Source organism: Notechis scutatus, chromosome Z (assembly GCF_049901735.1).
Source record: "Notechis scutatus isolate UNSWTSFEM ecotype Mainland chromosome Z, rNotScu1.2, whole genome shotgun sequence".
Lineage (NCBI taxonomy): Eukaryota > Metazoa > Chordata > Lepidosauria > Squamata > Elapidae > Notechis > Notechis scutatus.
The window spans coordinates 80,370,625-80,386,066 of record NC_142025.1 but is presented as its reverse complement, the minus strand read 5'-3'; the positions used below and the strand labels follow the sequence as shown (position 1 = coordinate 80,386,066).

At 33.0% G+C, this 15,442-nt stretch overlaps 1 protein-coding gene across 10 annotated transcripts in view; it reads left to right on the top strand.

Moving 5' to 3' along the window:
• Window positions 1–15,442, top strand: part of FHOD3 (formin homology 2 domain containing 3) — a 268,815-nt gene that overhangs the window by 237,716 nt on the left and 15,657 nt on the right. For all 10 annotated transcript variants that reach the window (XM_026678282.2, XM_087946239.1, XM_026678281.2 and 7 more), the window contains 2 exons: window positions 3,422–3,612; window positions 7,473–7,665. In XM_026678282.2, coding sequence (XP_026534067.1) covers window positions 3,422–3,612; window positions 7,473–7,665 — 384 coding nt within the window. The remainder of the gene's footprint in view (window positions 1–3,421; window positions 3,613–7,472; window positions 7,666–15,442) is intronic.

Below are 15,442 nucleotides of genomic sequence, written 5' to 3'. Positions count from 1 at the left end.
CCATTCTGATACATAGTCAAGGTCTTTTTGAAGGGTAGCAGTATTGTCTGTGGTGCTGAATAGCTTTACATCATCAGCGAAGAGAACACAGTTGCTCTTAATATAATCACAGAGGTCATTTATGTAGAATATGAAGAGGGTTGGTCCTAGAACACTGCCTTGGGGGACTCCACTGTTGACAGGTACAGAATTTGATAGGGCGCTCCCAATTTTGACCATTTGTTGTCTGTTTGACAGGAATGCTTCTATCCAGTTAGTGTTTAGTATTTAGTTAATGTTGTTGCGTAAATTCTCTTGTTAGTTTGATTAAAGTACAAAACTACCCCCAATTTGTGACTTCCGGTTTGGGCTTCTTCAGCGACGGACCGAAATCGCGATCGTCTGCGGTTTTGATCCCTGCTCGCCACTGGAGCACCCCGAGCCGCCCGGACTCGAGGCTGAAGCCACCCTGTAGAGGTGGTGAAGAAGGGGGAGCCGTCAGCGGGGTTGAGGAGAGCCGCATCTCTCCTCCTCGGCTGGCCATTACTCCCTTTCCCAAAGGCGGTTGCAGCGGTGGTCAGAAATGGCCACCTCAAAGAAGAACCCGACTGGACAAGATTGTGCAGGAGGAAGTTTAAAGGAGAAAGTTTGACTGACCAGGTTGAATGGAGAACATCTATTTAAGGTACCTGGAACCTGAATTTTAAAGACTAATACTATTCCTAAAAAAGATTTTAAGCTGCGAAAGAGAAAGGGAAAGGAAACGGAATTGGCTTTTTTTCCTCTAGCATCGACAGTTTTAACTGACTTGGAACATTAAGAAGAAGAGATTCGAATAAGAAATTGATACTAATCCACTTTGACATTAATAGGCTATTTCTAGCTGAAAATAAAGTGTCAAAGGGATAAAGATTCTTGGATAATTTAAAAACTTTCTTTAAAAAAAAGAAAGAAAGCAGCGGAGGGAAAAAGGGAAAAAGAGGGTGCAATCTGGAAAATGGAGGAGACCACCTGGAACTTTAAAAAAAATTGATAGTGAAATTTTAACAAGACTTGCAAAAGATACATTGTAGCTGAAACTTTGTTACAAGAGAACAAAGCCCCTGGAAAGAGAAAGTGAGAAAAGAAGCAAGAAACAGTTTTGGATTATTGGATGATTCCTGGAACTTTGGATGGAGGATCCTAATGAAATAAAATAAAATCAATTGGGGGTTGTTTAATTTTTTTTAAAATGGCATCACTCCTTGAAGAGTTAAAAATGAGACTTAAAGAACAAAAAGAAGAAGCACAAGATGGAAGAGGATCTTTTGGCTTCGTATTTCAATTTTTAGAAATGGAAATCTTGAACTATGAAAAACAAGAAACGCTGGCAGAACAAGAAGGCGGGACAACGAAGAAGCCATCTTTAATGACCAAGCAATTTTAAGCAGGGTAAAAAAGGAAAGGGGGAAAGGGAGTTAAAAACTTAAGTACTGAAGCAACAACCAAAAAAAAGAATAATTTGAAAAGTAATCATAATATCAGGAAGAAGCAGAAGGGAAGATCACAGAAGGGAGAATCAGATAGAAAAGGGAATAAAAAGGGGAGCAAGAAGAAGAGAGGGAAGAGGGAAAGGAAAAGAAGCTACAAAAGACAGAAACAAGATATAGAGGTACAGGAAAAACGTACAAGAATTAAAGGTATAAACCTATTTAAAAGACACAGAGACAATGGTTAAAATTTAACTTAAGGAGAGGATTCTGCAAAGGTGCATGGGATAGCATTGTTATATGTTAGAAGATTAAAGTGATAGAAAAAATTTCTATTGATGTGTAGTGGAATATTTGCTTGTAAAGAGAATAAGGCTCTCAGTGATTTAAAAAAAACATTTAAAAAAATGAAAAGAAACATGGAAGATTTTTATCAGTTGATAAGATGAACTTGAATAAGAATAATAACTTTATTGACTACTGTTAATAACTATTGTTTGGTTTTTTATTTAAAGACAGTAATAAAATATGAAATATAGATGATTAAAGTGAAAGACAACTGATATTACTAGGTAATGTTTGTTTAAAAAAATAGAAATGTAAAAGATTGTTATTAATATTAATGGCAGAGCTGTACTTGAATAGAATAATTATTCCATTTACTACTGTTATACATATATACACAGATATATATACATATATACTTTTTTCTTTTAAGAATTTAGTGTGTATTTTAAGGAAATGTACCAAGCAGAATTCGATTGAAAATAGATATGTGTTATAAAATAGAGGTTAGAAAATGAATGTTGTAACTGTAAAGATGTAACTTAAATTTTTAAATAAGATTTGAAAAAAGATACAAAGGTCTAGTAATGGCTCCAGTCTAGTAATTCCACTCCAGTCTAGTAATTCTAGTAATTACTAGACTCCACTCCAGTCTAGTAATTCCAGGGGAAAATTTGTTTTATGAGAAAAGATAATATGAAATTGTAAACAGGACAGATGAAAGTATAAAAACATTGATTAGAAAGATTTTAAAAATTAGAAAAAGATATGTAATTGAATTAAGAAAGGAATGAGAAATGAATGAGATAACTTAAAATAAGGCGATAGGAAGTAAAGAAAGGGAAAAGCTATTGAAAAAATTGTGAAAATAGTTATAAGGTATGGATTAGAATGTATAAGATAAATATGTATTGAGTTTATATCTGTATGGAGAAGTGATAACCCCGGGCCACGCTGTTCTCAAAAAAAGATATTTTATTTGTATTTGTATGTTTTGTGAAAACTTAAATGAAACTTTTATTTTTTTAAAAAAAACTACCTCCAATTTGCCATGTTTTGACCTTCCACGCCAGCATTGGTCAATTCTGAACAGGATCCTTATCCAATATGGTGTCTGCCAGGACTCATTGTTTAAGTGGAGTCTTGTCTGTACCCTTCTGTGTGACTGTGGTGCTCGTCAACAAAATATCCATCACTTTGTGTCTGAATGTTCATCAAGAGCTTACTCTGGCCAGTGTCTGATTTTTTTCAGTGTAGACCACCCCGTCCTTGAATGGCTGGGTGGTCTGAACATTAACATTTGAATGTATTTGCCATATGCTAAATAAAATAAGCTATCTCCAATACATAATATAGACCAAAACCAAACACTTTTTAAAAAATCATAAATTGTAATCTGGGCATCTGTGTCTTCTTTACCTGAAAAAACTGCCAGAAAAACTTTGCTCAGGCTTATGATCCTGGCAGATAACCATTTTCATTTACATTAAGCACTCTTTCTGTAACTTTCTGTTCCCTAATGTAGGAATACCTTATTTTTTGTGAACTATTTTCCAGAACCAGAGAGAAATAATGATTTTTGTACCACAAAGTTTGGAAATCATGATGAAATATAAAGCATTTAGGTATACTGCAAAGATGAAGTACTAGTATATAAAACAATTTTGTATTCTTTTTCTTCCTTTCAGGTTGACTTTGAACAGCTTCAGGATAACTTATGTCAAATGGAAAAAAGATGCAAAGCATCATGGGATCATTTGAAGGCCATTGCGAAGCATGAAATGAAATCAACATTAAAGCAGAAAATGTCAGAGTTTCTTAAAGACTGTGCAGAAAGAATAATAATTTTAAAAATTGTCCACAGGAGAATAATCAACAGGTAAAGCATTAAGGCACAGTGTGATTAATATATAAAAATTATGTGATAGCATTATGCGTTCTCAAAATACCTGGAGGTTATTGTCAAGATATAATTGATATAAGTACTTAATGTTGTTTTAAACTAAATTCTTTAAGATGGTTCCATGAAGCCCATCTGACTGACTGTCCCACAGAAAATCTCCAAAGTTCATCAGGGTAGCATTCATTAAAACATTTCCTGCTTACCCATTCCATGGGCCACACCTTTTCCAATCCAGAACCCAGGTGCCAACCCTTAGTTCCTCTAATGCCTACTCTGACCTAGGGATTTTTAACCAGGTTGGAGGAAGGTAGATGGTAAGGAGGGGAAATCCTACTGCCATGACATTTGTGGCATGCTGAGTACTCCCTTCCACAAAAAAAATCTACATTTACATGGAGATTGAAATTGGTGTGATTAGTCAGAGCAATCAAATGTAAGTATGGAGCCACACTGATTACGTTTCTCCTCTGTCTGGATAATATGTGCAAAGTTAAAAATGAATTGTGTGATGACCCCACTCCCTTTAAAGTTGCTATGGATCTCCCAGTGGATTATGACCATACATAGAGAACACATGGTCAAGAGGGGAAAAGTTTCTCCCTAAAACTATTGCTTGATTTATTCCAAATATTTTACATTCTTTTTTTAATTCCAGCAACAAATATTTTAGATTCATTTTATTTTATTTTTCATTAAGTTATCTTTATGATAAAATCTACAATATGCTACAGATAATCCTCAAGGCCCAACAGGCTATATATTTCATACAGTTTCAAAATTATGACTAATCTCCCCAAAACTATTTATGTTCCCATTTCAAAATTATGACAAGTCTGCAGCAGACTTGAGGTCATGACAGGGTTTCTGTAGGAAACCCCTCCCCATTTTACTCCTCTGGAAGCCTGCAGCACTTGGGCCTACTCCCCACATGTCTATCAGGTCCCATTCTTGCCTTCTGAAGCTATCCAGACTTTATGTTATGGAAGGAGGGCAGGCCATGTGCCCCTGGGCTGTGTTGCAGCTGCTGCATCCAGCAAGAGTCTTCACTCCCATCCGCTCTTTGAGCAGGAGCTCCATATAAAAGGAACTGTCAAACGGAATCAGCTGTTCTCTGTCAGCCGGCTGCCTGGTTAGCTTGCGGCAAGCCATAGCTGGGTTACTTTATTGCAATAAAGCCTGTTAGCTTTAATCTAGCCTCTGCCTCTTTATTCCTACACGCTAAACTTAAAAACAGCAATCCAAATCCAGTGGCCATTTTGTCCCCAGCCATGAACAGATGGGGACAAAATGGCTACCATCAGATAAACTACTTCATTTTGTTGTCTTAGACTTAGGGAGTTTTTCAGTACTGTGCAGAACCTATTGAGCCAGCATAACAAAACAGATGTCTTTGAGCCATGCAGCAGTGACCCAAATGCAGCTTCCCTTTTGTCCCCACCCAGAAATGAGAGGGGACAAATGGTGGCTCCCAAATAAATTGGGCTCAACACTGATGCTAGGGTGTGTTGGTGTGTGTGTGAGAGAGACAAACAGACAGAGACAGTAAGTATTCAGATTTCTGTCCTAGACCCGATGCATTTCGATATTTTATGAAAATTGAGATTAAATGTTCAGCAAATTTGCAATGATACAAAGCTGGTTGGGAGGAATTAGTAGCAGCTCAGAAAGCAGGCTTGAGATTTAAAAGGAACTTCAAAGATTTTAAACATTGGGCCTTTTCCATTAAAATGTAATTCAGTGGTGACAAGTTCAGAGTTCTATTCTTAAGAAAATGTAAGTGAACAGTGAACAGGATAGATGATACCTGGCTTAGCAATAGTGCTTTGGAAGAATTTTGGATTGCCCAATAAATTATAGTATAAGCCTGAGTTAGTAATATGCTTCAGCTACCAAAAGAGCAAATATATTTTTGACTGCATCAACAGGGACACATTGTTGAGATTATAGGAAATGATAGCTCTGATGTATGCTACAATAGGCCACATCTAAATACTGTGTCCAGTTTTATTTGCCACAAATAAAAATGCAAAGAAACTAGAAAGTATTCAAAAAAGAAAGACAATGAGGGGCTTGGATGCTAAATCTTAAGAACTGAGTACGTTTAGCCTAAATAAGAGGCTAAGGAGGGTCATGATAGCTATCTTCCAATGCTTGAAGAGGTATCATGGAAGAAGGTATGGATTTATTTTTCATAGAGTCCAAGAACAGGGTAATGAATCAGCAATTGGAAGCATTAAAAGAGATATCAAAATCAGAAATGAGGAATTTTCTGCCAAAAATGATTTGACATTGAAATATTCTACCACTGGAGTTCTTCAAATAAATGTTGGATAGCCATTCTTCTGAGAGGAGGGCAAGAATTCCACTAAAGGAGCAGTTTGTTTCTTCTCTTCAATTAAATCCAATCTATTTCTCTGAAAAAATTAGGGGAAAGACATTCAAGACCAAAATTTAAAATAAAAAGTTGGCTAGAAAAATGAGATTGTTCTGACATAATGGGGAAATGAAAATAGCAGTTATCAAACTAGCATCAAAACAAATGAAATCATATTCTGATTGATTATAAAGCCAAAGTCTCCTTCAAATCAAGCTTGACTCTTGATGCTTACATATCAATCTGTAACAATATAGCCATAGTTCCCCATTGCCTTTTTCTAGAACATTTTAACCCACTAAAACAAAGAGGAATCCTGAAAAAAAAATATAAATGTGGAGTAAGCAGAACAACAACAAAAAAAGCAGAAAAAGAAATGGTGATGAGTGATTTTAAGGCTCATTAGCCAGATGTCCTGAAGATACATTTGTCACAGGTTCGTTCTTTTTCAAAAAAAAAAAAAAAAAGGAACATTTCAATATCTCCTTAGAAATTAAGATTATTCCCTGAAACTCTTTACACACAGCACAACTGATTCATAAATACAAAATAAAATAACCATTTCGTCTTTTTACTGCCCTTTCCAGAGAATAAAATATTTCTTAAAATCCAAGTTTCACACTAAAGTCAGGTATTTTGTTTACATACATAATATTCCAATAAAAAGTATTGGTATTGTGCAGAATATTATGTAAGAGGGGAAATTAGTCACTAATTCTTAGAATAACTAAGTTTTTTTAAGTTGAATCCATTCAGAACTTTTATCTGCTTTTCTCATCTACATCAGCTGAGTTATTTTAGTTGTGCAGTTATTAACAATTCATTGTTAGCAAGACTTAAAAATAATGTTGTGTATGTATTTCTCATAATATTTAAATATATTTTCATTACTTGTTTAAAAATAATGGAGTATAGTGCAGTTCATAATGAATAAATACTACTTGGGAACAAGGAAATAAGCCATTTTTAACAATAGATTGCTACTATTAGATATCTAAATCTGAACTTTATCAAAACAACAAAAATGGATGGTATACATATCTTTTTCTTTATTAAAGTATTTCCAAACATCCTTACCTTGCTGACATTAGATTAACATTAATTAAATAAAATCAATGTTATTCAGTTTATCCATTCCCCCAAAATTTATTTTATGTATCATCACATGAAAGTTAAAGAAGAAATCACAAACTATGTCTTTGTTGTCACTCTCTTTATTTTTATAAATCCTTGGAATGAAGGCAAAAGGATTCAAAGGCATGAAAAACAGATATCTGGGAAACATAAAATATAAATTCATAATTCAAAAACATTTATTTTTAAGAGAATTTAAGAGTTGAAAGGAGGTCTTCTATCCCCAAAATGCCAAACTTTGGTTTTCTACATGAAAAGAATGGTTGGGGGCATTCTGTTACTAAACTATAGAAAAAATTCTAAAAGGTAACTTGTTATGGTTGTCTAGGTTCCACTCCTTCTTGTTATTTTTGGGCTATCCTCTTTATGCAATCCGTGAAATCAACATCAATAAATTCTGCAAAATTATTTGTGAATTTGCACTGGAGTATCGTACCACCAGGGAACGGGTTTTGCAACAGAAACAGAAGCGAGCCAACCACAGAGAAAGGAACAAAACCAGAGGGAAAATGATCACAGATGTAAGTTGAAAATAAATCACATGCAGTAATATATATATATATCTGGGGGTTAGTTGCTGATAAACTTATCCACTGTTATTCTGATATTTCCAAAATTAACCATAGTTAATTATAACTAATGTCAACCAAACTGAAATTAGATTTAAAATTCTGATTTAATATAAATCATTTTGCTGCTGAAGAATTGTTGCTAAACTGACTAATGAAAAAATAGTAGTAAGAAGAATTTTAGGATCAGAAAATCAGAGAGATGTCAGAGTATAATGTGTAGTTCCTTATATATTTTTTCAAACAGAACAGCAATTAGAATTGACAAGTCCATTCTCTTTTTTCTCTATAGACTGAATTTATTTTTCATGTTAACATTTGTTATGATAGTTATGATTTACAACTGTGATGGGCAGACATCATTACAATTGTAAGTCGAGGGTTACCTATATCTATGTTCACTTTTGTCCTTGTCTCTTGTGCAGGAAAGCATAATTATCAGGTTTCTCTGCTTGCATAAACAAGTTATTATTCACAAATTATCATTGCCTACATATTCTGCCTGCATGAAAAGCAGATTATTGAACTACATTCACTTATTAGAGTATATTAGAGAGCAACAATATGATTATGAATGTGTTGTGGCACAGAAAATGGCAGAAATTAAAATTACATTTCATGGATATTGGTAAAAGTACTTCAGACTCAGTACTTGCTAACATTATACAAAGTAGTCCTCAACTTATGACTATAATTTGGACCAGAATTTCTGTTGTTAAACAAGGCATTTGTTAAGTGAGTTGTGTTCAGATATCTTTTTAACCATCTAATCAGGATTCTCTACTTTCTCAGAGCTGCAGTTTTCTTTTTTTTTCAAAGTCTGACTCTCAAAGTACATTCATAGCATGAGCTACCTAAGCCAGAGCAACCAGGGTGATATTAAAACAATATGACAGAAGAAAGCAAAAACTGCAGGCACAAAACATACAGAGAAAGGGGCTATTTCCATATGCTAATAAAGAAGTTTTTATTAAGGCCCACTGCATTTCAGATTTTTTTCCCTTTTCAATAGCTCAACAGAAATAATGTAAAAAGGACTTTAGAATGATTTGTAACATACACATAATAGTACTTCCTAACATTGACAATTTTCATTGTGTATATTCAAATAATTCAATAAAAGTCTAAAATAGAATAGTTTCGAGTTATATTCAAGTAACAAATCATTTTCAAAAAGCACTATTGTAAAAGCTATACAGTATCCTGTCCTAAAATTTACATGGACCAAACTAGTACAACTGTCAAGACCAGAATTTGTAACTCAAGGTTAGATGTTTAAATTAACACTTAAATTTAACATTTAAAACCACCAAACATATAAAATAACACTGTATTCAAAGTTCATTAGTGGAACATTGTACTTCAGATGTGTGTTTTTGAACCATTTTATATATGTGTGAATATCACACTGCTTATGCAAAAAGCACAACTTGCATCATGACAACTTAGTGTTGCTTTTCTAATTTCTTCCTTATATCCTCTGGCATAGACTTCTGATAGGATATTTTTAAATGATGTTGCTGAAATCAAAATAGTTTACATTTACTTCTTGTCTACAATTTATTCCCCAAAGTTGAGATAAAAGTCGTATTCATTAAAAATGTACCCTAACTTTAGAGTAATCAATACATTGTTTTCAATATACTTATAAATCAATTTCTTTATCATATGCTGTAAAATCTCTCAAGATATCAATGTTCATATTCCCTATGATAATCTATAATTCCTAAATCAGTCTTTCTTTTTTAAACCTTGATAATATATTTGCTTTCCTCTAACATAAATAGGCATTTTACTTGCTCAACAAGTTTTCTGAAAAGTAATAAAGTAAATACAGCTTTTCATACCATCAACTAGTTTCTTCAGCACTAAGGTATATTTCTTCTGAATCTGAAGGAGTAAATTCTTAAATATGTAAATCTTCAGTTAAGAATGGTCTTACTCAGTCCAAACAGCTCAAGAAATCTCTGATACTTGAAATTTGATTAATATTGAAGAACTTTCAGACTATGTTTACATTTCTTTACATCTAGCTTCTCACAAAGAAACTGCACTTTCTGTATTCTCATTCATATACTGTATGTGTGCATGAATTCACCATATAGATGTGTGTGCACACAAACACATACACAAACACACACAGCTTAAGTTAAGAGAAATGAAGATTTAAACCTTTTGCTGAATGATGTGAAAAATCCACAAATCATTGTAATTAATTTTTCAGTAAAATGGAGCACAATTTGCAGACAGAGAAAACTTTTTAAGAGAATTAATCTGCCGTATTGCAAACAAATAAATACTGGTATTTTTGAAACTAGGCTGCCTCAAAACCTAATCTTTCTTAAAATGTAGAAGTTCTTTAATTTTTAATTTTTTTCAATAGATTTTAATGTTTATTTGCAGACATTGACTGTCCTGTGAAAATCAATAGGCTAAAAGTCATTATATGCAGAAATGTTTGTCCAAGAGAACATTTCTAATATATGGTGGTAAAAACAAAAAATCCAATTCTCCTTTCTAAAATGTTTAACAAATAGTATCTATAAAATTAGTAAATAATCTTGAATTCTAATTGGTAAGAAATATGACAAAGAAGTGAACAGGTTTCGAAGCTAGGTTTGCATTCAGTGAAATTAATTCACATGTCATTGTTTATCTACATAAAAGCATCAACTATTTCACCAGATGCTATCTAATTTTGACCCCATACTAGCTAGTAACCTCTTTTCATTTAATGACAAAATCAGTGAAACCTAGCTCAATACTTCCGCTATAAAGATTGAAGGGATTGCATTTGTAGCAATCATTTCTAAAGTAAAAGCCTGCAGCACCCAAAAACTTTAAATTATTTTACTAAAGATAGAAGTACTGTATCAGTTTCTAATTTTAATTTTCAGGCTGTTAATAACAATAGGGGATAAATTATTTAGCACAATTTTCAGATGGATTTCTTTTCTAGCAAAAATTCTAGCAAGAATTTTTAAAACTCCAGTTCCTTTGTATCAACAGAGGAATAGTATCAAAATGACAGGAAGTGATAATTCCACTATATAAAGTACCACTTTATAAAGCACTGGTAAGACTACACTTGAAATATTACATAATTTAAAGTTGGATCTTATTGTCAATTTTAATTCTCTTGTACAAAAGAATTGTGGTAGTACCATGCCTGTTCAAAGATTTAATTCTTGTTTAGACTGCTTGCTCAAAATTGTTCTGCAGAAAAAATATATTACTAGTTGCTATTCGTTGTCACAGCTTTTTTATTTTTCTTTTCCAGATCAACATTAATGAAATGTGGATTATTTTTTAGGTTGCAGTAACAAGCTAACATGAATATAGATCATTTGCAGGTTTCTTCTGAGCAAGGCATCCTTTTCTTTACTGTACTGTATTGAATATTTATTTTCTGGTTATAAAACCAGTACATATTTTATAATTGTTTAAATAAGTTAATGTCAGACCCAAAACCAGAAATAAGACTGTGAGATCCAATTGAATTCAATCTTTTATTTGCTTGCACCTAATGGACAGAAACTTGCCAAAGTAAAGGAATAACTTTCTAATTTACTAAACATACCTTGAGAGAGTCTATCATATGGCTAGCCTTCCCCCTCCCACTTGGTACAGCAGTCTCTTAACCGGGCCTCTTTCTGGGAAGGCTCTGATTGACCAAGTACTCCCCCTCTGCTGCTGTGGATGCACATTTCATCACAGTTAACAATATATGACTCTTGATGCTATTTTGGATCAGGTAGTATAAAAAGAAACTCCTCATTTTATTACTCTGTTATTGAGATGAATATGGTTATGTTCAAATTGTTATCACTTATATGCACACCCCCAATTAAATAATTGTTTAATCTACAATAGGAAAAAGGTAAGATAATAGAATAAAAGATTCAGGATGGACTATTAGGCTACTGAATTTCAACAACTGGTGAAGTTGTTGGTGCTTCTTTACTGGATGTTTTAAGAAGAGATTGGACAGCCCTTTATCCAGAATGGTATATGGTCTTCTGCTCAAGCAGAGAGTTAGACTAGTAGACCTCCAAGATCCCTCCCAACTCTGTTATTATGTATTCTGTAAATATATCTACTAAGTTCCATGGCATTTTAACTGACCAAGTCTTACTAGCCCCATGCTTAGGATTATCCAGTTAGAGCCCCACAAGGAAAAGGTGATGCCAGATAGTCAAGCTAGCTTTAGAAAAGCTCAGGGAACATGAGGCATTTTGCCTGTAATTGAGAAAGCCAAAGAGAAATCACAATATTTCAGTGATTATAAGTCTTCAGTAGTGTCAGTTTTGTCCCACTATAGAATGTGCTTATAAAAATGAGATTCTTGAAAAGTTGGAAAAAAATAGCAAGAGAATGAGCAGCCAAGCCTGAAAGCCAAACAGTTGGGACCATGAATGGTGTTTTCTCCCGTACTCCCAAAAGAAGGTCAACATACAATGAGGAACTGGTGGATTTTATAACTAAATAATAGTGTTTTCAAGAGAACTTTGGACTTCTGCCACTATTTAAAAGAAGAATTTTAAATCAATACTCTGGAAAAGAAATAATATTCTAGGAATATTCTTGTAAAATTCTTCCCATTAATGACAAATCTAATTTTTCCCATCTGTGTGAATACAATTTTATCTCATTCCACATTTTAATATATTTTTCTATAAACTAGAATTTTCATTAGTAAGAATCACTCCCAGGTACTTTATCTTTTTCACAACTTTAATTTCCGTTTTATTTTCTAATTTTCCAGTTCAAATTGTCCAAAACTTTCTTTGCATCTAAGAAAATTAATGAAACCTGTTTGTCACTACATTGTTGTAGCTGTGAGATTACTCTCACATTATCCATTAGTTGTAGAAAACCATACATATACATATACATATACACACACACACACACACACACACACACACACACACACACACACACACACATATATAATCTTGTAACACTTTTTTAAGTCTTTCAGCTAAAGTAAACAATTTTATAAACATTATTAAAAAGAGAAAATAGTCTGTAGTGCTTCGCAGTTTATCCTGTCTCTCCTTGGGTATGAAAGAAACACCAATTTCTTTCCATGAATCAGGCATAGCATTTCCTGAAAAATAGAATGCATTAAATCCTTTATCAGAAAAGTAGTTGATCTTCAAACATTTTGTAATTCCACTCAATAAGCCATCAAAGGCCTGGAGCTTTATCTTAGCTCTTTTAATTGTTTTGGTTATTTCAAGACTATTCATAATTTTCTCCTAATTGCCTCATAGCTTTGAAATCAATATACACTAAAGTATAATCATTAACACATTCTAATATAACTTTGTGTCTTTTATATCGATTAGTTTAATAGTTCCAAAAGAAACTACATATTTGAAAAATATGTTTTTTTAATGTGCATTATTGTAAAAGTACATTATTATGTACATTATTACATTATTAAATGTTTTAGTTTTAAAATTAAATGATTAAATACTTTAGTTTCAAAGTTAAATTATTAAAAATTAATAAAATTAAATATTAAAATAGTCTTGGAGTACTTATATGCATTCTGTGGTTTCTGCAAAATAGATTCAATTAATCTCCATTTAAAAGATGGATTTAAATTTAAGGTTAACATCATTGGATTGTGATCAGAAAAAGATTTTAGAAGAATGTTAGCTTTAATATTTTGTGAATCAAACTTTTAGTAATCTATATCATATCAATTCTAGAAAAGGATTTCTGTCTCTCTGATTAAAAAGTGAAATATTTTTCCAGTCCATACATCACCGAACCTAAAGTATCAATCGATTTTTAAAAAACAGTTGGGGCAGTTTCCCTTATATTTCTTTAATTCCTTTATCAGCAGATCTGTCCAACTGTAGGGTTTCTATGTCATCAAGTCCTCAAGTATACACCAATATTGAAAAGAAAAGGAGAATAGGTGTTTGTAAAACTTAGCTTTTTCTTGGCATGGGGTATATACACCAACTACAATAGATTTTATTCCCTGTAGTTCAATTTGCACAATTATATACCTTGATCGTCAGCAAACAATAAATGTATTTGTAATTGGGAGTTTATACACAAAACTACCCCATTGGTTTTATTTTTGTGATTGGCCAAGATATATTCCAATCCTAAATTTTTACTTACTAAACATTTTTATCAGTTTCTTTAATATGGGCTTCTTGCAAGCATATTATATCTTGGTTGTGTGTTTTTTTTAATATTGAAATTGTATTTTTATTTCTTTTTTGTGGGGAATTTGCCCCATATTAAAATCTTAAAATCCATCCTTATATGATAAAAAGTTTTCAGGTATTCCAGCTATGGCTCCCATCTCTATAGCATGTCCTTGGTCACTGCCAGACTTCTTTTTAACTTTTTCTTCAAGGCCAGTTCTTGTGGTAGTTGATCTTTATTTTGTGGGAAGTGATGCAGTTTGGATCTATATCTTTCGGGAAAACTTTGTGCTTTGGGTACTGAATGTAATATAAAATGTTGATAATGCCTTCCACTTTATTCCAATGAAAGAGAATGTTGTTTTGCTTTAAAAGATCTATCAGAAAGGAGTATTCTTTATATTTCGTTAGTATTATAATTTGGATTACTATAAATATTTGCACTTCCTTCCTAAGGATCATAAATCTCTGTTGGTAATATTTCTGCATCTCCAGTTCTTTAATAGATTTTCTCACAAATGAAATTATGATGTCTCTTAGCAACTATCTTCTGGTTGCATATGTTGAATTTATTTTGTTAATCATATCAGTTTCCTTGGAGTAGTCTAATTTAAGAGATGTAATTGCAACAGAAATGTCTAAATGATTAAACTATTTAGAAATTTTTGTTACAATTACATCTCTTAAATTTGTACCTTTTCCCCCATTTTCTGGTAAGCCTCTCAGAAAAAATATTTTTCCTTCAAATTGAATAGTAATAAATTAGACTCTAATTTTATGTCTGCATATTTTTATATATCCTTGTCTGTATATTTTTAACGTCTTTTTTAGATATGTTTTAACTCTGTTACTAATTATTCTAACTTTTTGTCTAATTTTTAATTCATATTTTATATTCATATCTTGGTCCTACTCATTCCTTCCTATACTAAACTCAAGTGAGAAAATACTATTCAGGGAGCTAAAACAGGCCAATTTAAAAACAAGAACATCCCAGAAACATCTTCCTGCTCCACACATTCCATCAAGGGCAGATCGAGATCTTTTAAATCCTTTCACTTTACAGCAACAGTCCCCAACCTTTCCAGTCCCCACCTTACAAGCAGTACTCCCCAACTTTGATGGACTTGCGAGGGTGGGGAGAGAGGATTGTTCTGTGTGAGTGGCGGATATATGTATATACAGCTCCATCTGTATGCAAGTGCGCCTTCCCACCATTCATGCAAAAGGAGCTTCGTGCACAAATGTGCCCACCCATCACTCACAAGTGGAGTTTTCCAAACAAGTGTGCCTCTTGCACAAATGGAGCTTTGCATGCGAGCAGCCCAGGGATTGTAGATTCCACCTTACAGTAAAATCAGGTTTACATAAATATTCTGCAAATGTAGCCTTGCAAGAACATAGAATAAACATACCTGGTCGTTTTTCCTATCTTGTCTACCAGGAAGACTAACATCAATTTTGCAAATAAGGAAGTACACATCTCTAGCAATATCCTTTGCAGTTTGAGAAACTGCAGAAGGACTTAGACTCTTTTTCCACCCAATATTTAG